The following is a 10,024-nucleotide window of genomic DNA, read 5'->3' on the forward strand; positions in this document are numbered from 1 at the left end:
AGTTTTCTTTACAGGAAATTTTGGGGGGAATTTCATTAGAAGTCAGAGATAAAAAAAAAAATACTCCTTCGGGTACCGGTATCGGTCACCGGTACTAACGGTACCAAAGATTTCGGTACCAGTACTACTGGTACTCAAATTAACGGTACTTGCCCATCCCTACAGCGCGGGGGAGATTTAAGCTGGCTCGTCTCTTACGATTCTAGAACCTTCTTTCTTGGTTCAGGGAGTATTCGAATCGCAACTGCTTTTTTCGAATTCTATTTTTCGCTACTTGATTACCTTTAATTCCCTGACTACCCTTAATTCCTAACACACTCCCCACACAAACACACAAAAAAAAAAAAAAAAAAAAATGCAATTCTAAAACTGCAATGAACAATTTGAGGAATAAGAATTATTTAAAGAGTTGTCCAAATCAGAGATGTAAATTAGAACCAATTAAATTTTTGCTAATGATACCAGGCTCACTTTTATTGTGGTGTATGTCACCATCCCCCAAATCATTATATGGAGTTCCATTTAAATCAAAATCAGTCCACATCTTTAATTTTAAAGGAAAGTGAAGCATTAATTCAGCTAATCCTCACCTTTTATTTTAAAGGAAGGTGTAGTATTTTATTTAGCTAATCCTCACCTTTTATTTTAAAGGAAGGTGTAGCATTTTATTTAGATCCTCACTCTGACGGTAATGGGTCAAGAGTGTAGCATTCATAAGTTAAGTCCTCCCTTTGACTTTATTTTGTCAAAAGTGTAGCATGTAGACTTATCCTAGACGTCCTCACTCTGAATATAGCATATAAAAAATGTAGCATTTTATAAAGTAAAGAAGACTTATTTACGAGGACAAAAAGGACATAAGCAGCTCGGGGGGGTTGAGGACGCTGCCTTCCTCTTCCAGATACACCAGCCCCTACCCTTCATAGTTAGAGTTAGTAACATTCAAGTATTCATGAGGAGAGCAACTTTATAAATCACCAAGACCGTCCCTAAGCATCCGTTGGAATCTTTCTGTAGCCTTCCTTTTAGGCCTTACAGATTGACCAGATTCCTGTTTACTACTACTGTTGGCCCCTGCACCCCTGTATTCTGAGCCCCTTACAGGATGAGTCACTGAAAGTTCTAACGGGTAAGGATTGCAAACAGAATGTTATTGAATAGACCCATTACTTTCCTTAAGTTTGACATTTCTTATTTTGCCATCATAACCAGAAATTAATTATAAAACCTCGCCCATCATCCAAAAGGGTCTAGGTTTGTTAAGGGCCTTCATTAATACGATGTTTCCTATTTTAATTTTATTTTCCCAGCCACTCTGATATAGATTTCTACTATGTTCTCTAAGGCTTAGCAAGTACCTCTCATACCACAGCTTCTTAAAATTTTATATTATTTCTTCCTGTACTTCTAAGCTCTTTTCTCGTAATGGTTGGATTTGATCGTTAGTCCAGACATCACTAACATCTTCTCATAGTATCAGCGAGGAATTGCCATGTAATCTTAAGAAGGAATTAGATGTTATGAACTCTAAACTATCAGAGCTAGATCTATACGTCAAAGGCGTTGAATTTATTGCAAGTTCAATATTAGAAAGTGTTGTTAATAACTCAAAATATGTCAACTTGGATCTTCCTACTGCCTTGTAAAAGTTGCCTTTCAATACTCTGATCAGTCTTTCCCAAGCTGTGCCAACCCAAGCTGAGAATAAAGGAATTTTTATATGTTTAATGTTACATTTCTCAAGCTCGTATTGAATCTCCTCGGACCGTAGAGAGTTTTCAAGTATAAACCATCTTTTAAAACTGACTTGGCATTGTCACTATATAAATACTGTGGTATGGAGTACCTATTGTAAAATCTTTGGAAAGCCAAAATAAAGTTCTTAGAGAACATGTCAGGGAGAAGTTCAAAGTGGACTGCTCTTATATTGAGACAAGTAAATACCTGGGCAGGGTTCCTAGTGAAGTCTGTACAAAAAATACGCATGATGTTCAATAAGTAAACCAAAATAACTTTTTTTTTATCTCCTTTCACTTCACCTTCAGATCTCCCTCCGTTATCGTTTTGCTTTTCTTGAGAAGAGGCAGGTGTAATCTAGTTCCCAAAGCTAAGTCGCTGCCCCGCCCGTCACTCACCTTGCCCTTATATATAGGTGGTGGCTGGGCAGCAAACATATCCTTGGTTGACTGGCTGTGGTTGCGACAAAATGAAAAGCCTACTTCTCCTTTCCATCCTGGCCGCCTTTGTCTCGTGAGTCTTTCTTCATCACACACTCTCTAACCCTTCTCTGCAGCTTTGTTGCCTAATAAAAAAAACAAGTTCCATTACAGTGAACTTTACCTTTCCCAAGTAACAGTTACCCTACACCCAGTACCCTATGGCAACAGTAAGTAACAGCTCAACACTTAGAACATTAAGTATTACCTTAATTAAAGAACAGGCAATATTTTTGTAACCATACAAACAAACACTGAGTGCTCAAGTAAACAAATTTTCTCTATTTATCATTCATGTTATTATTTAATAGTACAATACTTCATTAGCAATTTATAGTTTTCATTTGATGCAACATTAACTACTGTATACAATATAATTTGTTTATATTTGATACAGTAACGGTAACTAATACCTTTTTTTATACCTTCGGATATAATTAACTTACTGGTATATCTACTTTTTGTCCCGGGTGTAACTACTTTTTGTCCCCTCTCCTAGTTCTCTACTCTGCATTACTCAACTTCTTTTAATAGAAGACCCACCCAACAGGAACCAAACTATTCCAGGCTAGAGGCAGCAGAACGCTTAGCCTCTGACCTTACTATTATTTCCGACTGGGACAAGAAGAATCTGGTGTCCTTCAACGCCTCAAAAACACAGTTTCTCCACCTATCCACTCGACACAATCTTAGAAAACAAATATCCCCTATTCTTTGACAACACTAAGCTATCACCTTCTTCAACACCAAATATACTCGGTCTATCCTTAACTCAAAATCTCAACTGGAAACTTCACATCTCCTCTCTCGCTAAATCAGCTTCCTCGAGGTTGGGCGTTCTGTATCGTCACCGCCAGTTCTCCCCCGCACAGTTGCTATCCATTTACAGGGGCCTTGTCCGTCCTCGTATGGAGTATGCATCTCATGTGTGGGGTGGCTCCACTCACACAGCTCTCCTGAACAGAGTGGAGTCTAAAGCTCTTCGTCTCATCAGCTCTCCTCCTCTTACTGATAGTCTTCGACATCTTAAATTCCGCCGCCATGTTGCCTCACTTTCTATTTTCTATCGAAATTTTCACGCTGACTGCTCTTCTGAACTTGCTAACTGCATGCCTCACCTCCTCCCGCGGCGCCGCTGCACTCGACTGTCCACTCTAGCACATCCCTATACTGTCCAAACCCCTTATGCAATACTTAACCCGCATCTTTAGTCTTTCATCCCTTACACTGGTAAACTTTGGAACTGCCTTCCTTCGTCTGTATTTCCTCCTGCCTATGACTTGTCCTCTTTCAAGAAGAGTGTATCAAGACACCTCTCCATCCGAAATCGACCTCTCTTTTGGCTACTCTTATCTATTTTCTGTTGTGAGAGCGGAGAGCAGCGGGCTTATATATATATATATATATATCTATATATATATATAAATAGATATATATATATATAGATATATATATATATATATATATATAAATATAATTTTTGTTGCCCTTGAGCCGGCTCTTTTGTTGTAAAAAAAGACGTAGTAGTAGCAGTGGTAGTAGTAGTAATGGTAGTAGTAATGGTAGTAGTAGTAGTAGTAGTAATAGTAGTAGTAATAGTAGTAGTAATAGTAGTAGTAACAGTAGTAGTAATAGTAGTAGTAATAGTAGTAGTAATAGTAGTAATAGGAGTAGAAAATGTTCGAAGACCCAGAATGCGAGGCGGTGTTGATGGTGGATGCTGTTAATGCGTTCAACAACATCAATAGGGAAACAGCACTGCACAACATCAAAATCAAGTGCCCTATAATCGCCCAATATATTGAAAATACATACAAGGAACCTGCCAGACTGTTCATCAGCAGTCATAATGACCAACGACTTGGAGACCCGGTGGCCATACAATCCTCAGAGGGCACCACCCAGGGCGACCCAGTGGCCATGGCAATGTTTGCCCTGGGAATGATGAGGCTGCAGGACACCATCCGTCATGAAAACACCAACGTCAAACAGGTGGCGTATGCGGATGACCTCACCGGGGTAGGAAAGTCTGCAGACCTCAGGAAATGGTGGGACCTCGTCAGTGAACACGGCCCTAAAATAGGGTACCGTCCCAACGCCACGAAGTCTGTGGTGATTGTAAAACCAGAGGCATACGATCGGGCCAAAACCGCATTCCAGGGCAGTAACGTGAAACTGTCAGTGACTGGCGAAAGACACCTCGGGGCAGTCATTGGAACAGCTGAATACAGAACCGAATATGTGAAAACAGCTGTAAAGCGCCGGGAGTCCGAACTGTTGAGGCTGAGCGAGATCGCCAAAACAGAACCGCAGGCAGCCTACGCAGCATTTACGTACGGTGTCAAGCATAAATGGAACTACCTCATGAGGACAGTTCCTGATGTTGCTCCGTTACTAAAACCTCTGGAAGATACTATCAGAAACACCTTCATACCGGCGATAGCAAATGGGAGATGTCCCAGCGACCAGGAGAGAAGGTTGCTGGAGTTGCCGCCAAGAATGGGTGGGCTCGGCATCACCAACCCGCAAAATCTGGATGAGTCTGAATTCGGGAACTCAATCCGAATCACAGCCTCCTTGACCGGATATATTATCAACCAAAATGAAAGGGGAGAAGACAACCCTCAAGATGTTAGGTCACTTAAGGAATGAAATCTCCATAAACAGAGAAGAAAAACAGAGACACCTGAGTGACCTAATGAGAGAACTCCCAGAAGACACAAGGAGGAGGACAGATATTTCACAGGAAGTGGGCGCTTCAAACTGGCTAACCACACTACCTATCAGGGCAAAAGGCTTCAACTTAAACAAAAAAGAATTCACTGATGCCCTTGCCCTGAGGTATGGCTGGCCAGTGGATGGACTCCCAAACATGTATAACTGTGGCTCACCCTTCAACCAAAACCATGCCATGACATGCAAGACAGGAGGTTTCGTCTGCATGAGACATGATGAAGTGAGAGACGTAACAGCTCAAATGCTGAAAGAAGTCTGTCACGACGTGACTGTGGAACCCATGCTGCTCCCTCTGCAAGGCGAACACCTCGCCAGACGCACCGCTAATGTTTCGAACGAAGCACGAGTGGATGTTAGCGCCAGAGGGTTTTGGACTCGTGGACGAAGGGGGTATTTTGACATAAGGATCTTCGATCCCATGGCCCATTGCCACAGAGACCTGACCCATGATGCTGCCCACAGAAGAAATGAACAAGAGAAGAACAGAGCGTGTGAAGAAAGAATACAAAATGTAGACCAGGGCTCCTTCACCCCGCTAGTATTCACGACGTCAGGAGGGATGGGACCAAGGGCACAGAGCTTCAACGCAAGACTCGCCGAAACACTGGCGGATAAGAAACAGCAGCCAAGAAGCAGTGTGGTCGCTTGGATGAGATGCAGGCTGTCCTTCTCCCTCCTGAGGTCAGCCTTGGTCTGCCTGAGAGGAACCAGGTCACCTGCACCCAAAACCACCCGCATTGCCGACCTGGACTTTGAGGCGACGGTGGTTGATAGTCGTATCAACCACAAGCTCTGTTAGCTTAAGAATAATATGTTTAGTAAGGTTTGTAATACTAAATAAAGATGGTTGTCGGCCACAGTCATTGGCGGGGTGGGGCCAATGAATAGCTTTGTGAAAGGATATGAGAGAATATACCGCTCACAACGCAACTCTAATAGATGGAGGCCCGTATAAAAAAATAATAAAGTAATAGTAGTAGTAGTAATAGTAGTAGTAGTAGTAGTAGTAGTAGTAGTAGTAGTAGTAGTAGTAGTAGTAGTGGTAGTGGTTGTAGTAGTAGTAGTAGTAGTAGTAGTAGTAGTAGTAGTAGTAGTAGTAACATTATTATTATTATTATTATTAGTAGTAGTAGTAGTAGTAGTAGTAGTACTAGTACTAGTAGTAGTAGTAGCAGTAGTAGTGGTAGTAGTAGCAGTAACAACCACAACAACAACGACACTCACAAGACATGTGCTTGCAGTGGGCAGGGAGGGCCAGAGTGTCGGTGCGGTGCCTTCGTCTCCACGCACACCGGCGAGGAGGAGGTGGTGCAATTCCCGCCCATCAACCTGGACGACTGTACCCAGGATGTCCAGTGTGCCGAGCTGTGCCTAGCTGAGGTAAGGCCAAGCGCTGTTGTGCGGGGTACATTGCTACACGGCTACCTTACATTTTACGCGAGTAGTATAATGTGTATCTATGATCAGTGGCTGAGGTAGTAATAACATCTTCACGCCACTACAAACTATTCTAACAAGTCTGCTCAGTAGGCCTACATTTTGTCTAGTTGATGCACAAGTTTACTAGTGAAGTTTGTTGTTCAGGAGATTAAGTACGCCATTTGCTTCTAATGAATAATAAAGTATCTACTGAAGCTTCATTAATTTTTTTTTTACATCGCAGCCTATTGCGCCGTTAGGCTTCCTCACTGGTGGGTCCTGATGGTCGGTCCAGCCCGTTGTGGCGCAGGCGAGTGTTTATAGTGGCGCCATCTTGCATTGGTTCATTCTGCTCCCCCCCGGAGCTCATCTTTGAGCCTCACCTTGGAGAGGTTATCTAGAGCCCGGGATGATAGGTGGTCTTCTGGGCAGTATGTGGGTAGTCTTAGGCCACTCGACGGTGACTGAAAAATCCCAACTGTGTACCGGCCAGGATTCGAACCGACGTCCCTCCTGGATCTCCCGAATGCGACGGCGGCACACTACCACTCAGCCACCGCCTCCGTTATATGGATTAGTTTTTCCATTTGATCAATGATCCACTCACTTCCTTCTCTATTTTCGTCATCCATGAGTAGCCTTCGATATAAATCAATGTTTATTATTTCCTCTTCAAACTCAAGCACCATTATTGGGAAGCAATATTAAATGTTTGAATTGTGAAGTAAATCCCGCGGGGGTTGTGTCCACAGTGGGAAGAAGCTACCAACGGTGGGGACCTGTGCAATCCAACGGGCGATGGCGATACGATAGCTGACGACATGTGTGCCAGCCTGGCTGAGAAAGGCGTGGACAGGCTGCAGCCCCACACGGTGAGTCTCGCCACTGCTAGGAGTGCTCAAGTACGGTACGGGCGAAGGGGGCGGGGTGAATGTTGCTTATAGGTACTTATTGGTAGGAGTAGAGCCGTTACTTGGTGTTGCTTAACCCTTGTCGCACCGGAAGTAGAAATGTTACTTAGGGAGTTACTTTAGGGTACCAGGTGAAGGAGAACGGTTACTTAGGGAATATTTGATGGTACTGTTACTTGATTAAAGTGTTACTTAAATGCTCTGGTTGTGAGAAAACTTTTATTATTATTATTATTATTATTATTATTATTATTGATATTCATGAGAGAGCTTCAAGAAAATAAAAATGAAATAAATGGTATAGACCTAAACAGAGTCCCCTCGATGAGCATACATGGATATGAGAAACAAAAGAATGACAGTAAAGTAAGAGGACTGAAAAGAGAAGAAGGTGGGGGGGGGGGGGGGGCAAAAAATACCTAAATAGTTAACAAGGGGGTGTTGACTTTCTTTAAGCTGATCAGAGTCAACAAGAGAAGCAAACTCATTTGGAGGTGCATTCCACGTTATCAAATTGGAAATAAATGAGCAGTGGCCCCGGGTGAAAGGCGCCATTGAAAAGTATGGGAGGTAACTAGTGACGGTCACCGGTGACGGCCACCGGTGACCTAGTGTGAAAGATACATCAAGGCTATTGCCTGAAGCAAGGGTAGGATCACTAACAAGTTACTCACAACCAGATGGGCAAGATGATATGGGCAGCATGGCCATGAGGATCAGTGGGGGACAGAATTCAGCCAGTCAATGTGCTGGGCATTGAAATCACCAATAGCTATTTTACCTACACACACACACACACACACACACACACACACACACACAACTTCCTTGTAGCGTTAAGGGTACTGGATGTAGGAGAACTGCGAATTAGCCTACGTGTTGCCTTGGATTGGTGGGTGTAGAACTGTTGCTTAGGGTGTAAGTGAAGGGAAAATACAATGAGTGCTAATTACTGTTAAATATGTTGTTGTTTAACTTACAGAGCTGCGCCTTAGCGCGCGAACGCGGAAGCGCGCGGCATGTAATTCTGCTGCGGGTCTCTCTCGAGACAGCCAGCCGTTCCCCTACGGAAGTGTGTGTGTGTGTGTGTGTGTGTGTGTGTGTGTGTGTGTGTGTGTGTAAATTTTATGCATCAATCAAACTTCTTTCCGGTCATCAGTAAGGATGCCAGGAGGGGCGTGCTGCTGCTGATCTTCCAACTTCCAAAACTGGATCTTAAATATCTCTTTGGTGTTTCGGTGAACTTTTGCTGTTGCCTTAGACATCTCGAATGATTTAGGCATAGTCTTGAATGATTTTACTCTCTAAATTACCCTCTTCTGAATTAAAGGCGTCTTTTATGTTCAATTTTCTTTCGGGACAATCTATTTATGTAGTAGCACCAAACTCCTGAGCTTTCCAATAGTTAAAGATGGGGTAGTACCTCAAACTCCATTTATCCACCAGACAACACTACTGTCGAAACATCGCAAACACAGCCGTCCCCCTCTTCTACATTATTTATTTAATATGTATCCTAAACCCCTTAAATATTTTTTTTCAACTTCCTAATACAAAAGTTAACTAGCACCTCTATTCTTTCATTCCTTTCAATAGTATCAGCTCTGGACCATCTTTCATTGCTTGTATTTCCTTCTTCCTATGACTTAAACTCCCATGAGAGGAATATCAGAAACACATCGAATTTCAATCTTTCATGCTTTTGCTCCTCTTGTCGATCTTTTTCCTGACTCCATCGCCGTGAAAAAGTGTTTATCTGTCCCTCCGTGCAATGTACGATGTACATGCGGCAACACGATTATTTTCATGCATGTGTCACTTGCAAATAGTTCAATACAGTTCAGTAGGATTTCCCAGACCAAGTCAATCCTGCGATATACAGTTCCCTTGTAGGGTTGTTAGAGCTTCCGTAACAATGATCTACATTCTTTACAGGTGTAAACATTGTAATTAGATCATAGGATAAAAAATTTTGACATCGAGTTTATTTCCGTTATTTTTGTGGGTGTGATAATTTATGCTCTAAAACCGATATTTTCAATATACTGTGTACTATAATAAAGGTTTAGGAATCTGGCTCCGCTGTCCCCATTCTGACTCATGGTTCTTTTGTGCAGGTGTACCTCTATTACAATTTGTGCGAAGGCCCGTGGCAGTGGGACGGAGTGCAGAGCCAACAGGAGCTGGAGTGTAAGAACGACACCGCCATCATCGATTGTGCAGGGCCCTCCGGCACGCCCATGTTCTCGACCACAATGCTGCCGTGAAAAGGCAGAACACATTAACTCCAAAATCCTGGCTTTGAAAAACTTGATGGTAAAGGTTTGAAGGTTCATTTCTTTATTCCTACGTGTATGAGCTCAGTGTCTTGCACACCTGCATATTGACCTTCGATCCTTTGTATTAAATAAAAATAAAAAATGTTGTAAATGCCAAAATTTATGAACCAAAGCACACCAACTACTTCTATGTATGGATATAAAGCATTCTGCTCTGTAATTCTTTGTACCTATTATTATCATCAAATTATATGGTAGAATGTTTGCACTGAGTCACACACGCACACTTTCCCTCTCACATCGCTCTTTCTTCCTTCCCTTCGCTGACTCACTGAGGTATTTCTGGGTTGCCTTCGTTTGAGCGCTATCTTGATCTAGGGAGAAAGGTAAACTCGATGCGACAACGTCTAAGGTCATATGACACCGAAGAGCAGGCAGAAAATATAAAGAAATGCAAGTTGAG

At 42.6% G+C, this 10,024-nt stretch overlaps 1 protein-coding gene across 1 annotated transcript; it reads left to right on the top strand.

Moving 5' to 3' along the window:
* Positions 1 to 2,092: 2,092 nt before the first annotated feature.
* Positions 2,093 to 9,781, top strand: LOC127000681 (uncharacterized). The gene is made up of 4 exons (XM_050864658.1): positions 2,093 to 2,250; positions 6,194 to 6,332; positions 7,124 to 7,243; positions 9,400 to 9,781. Exons 1-4 carry the CDS (start codon positions 2,207 to 2,209, stop codon positions 9,547 to 9,549), a joined length of 453 nt encoding a protein of 150 aa, XP_050720615.1. The 5' UTR covers positions 2,093 to 2,206; the 3' UTR covers positions 9,550 to 9,781.
* The last annotated feature ends 243 nt before the right edge of the window (positions 9,782 to 10,024 follow it).

This window comes from Eriocheir sinensis, chromosome 19 (assembly GCF_024679095.1).
Source record: "Eriocheir sinensis breed Jianghai 21 chromosome 19, ASM2467909v1, whole genome shotgun sequence".
Classification (NCBI taxonomy): Eukaryota; Metazoa; Arthropoda; class Malacostraca; order Decapoda; family Varunidae; genus Eriocheir; species Eriocheir sinensis.

Excerpts from the sequence above, each read along its gene's own strand:
- LOC127000681 (XM_050864658.1), top strand. The coding sequence starts at position 2,207 with ATGAAAAGCCTACTTCTCCTTTCCATCCTGGCCGCCTTTGTCTC. Across the intron at positions 6,333-7,123 it reads CCGAGCTGTGCCTAGCTGAG|TGGGAAGAAGCTACCAACGG; the intron begins GTAAGGCCAAGC and ends TTGTGTCCACAG. Across the intron at positions 7,244-9,399 it reads ACAGGCTGCAGCCCCACACG|GTGTACCTCTATTACAATTT; the intron begins GTGAGTCTCGCC and ends TCTTTTGTGCAG.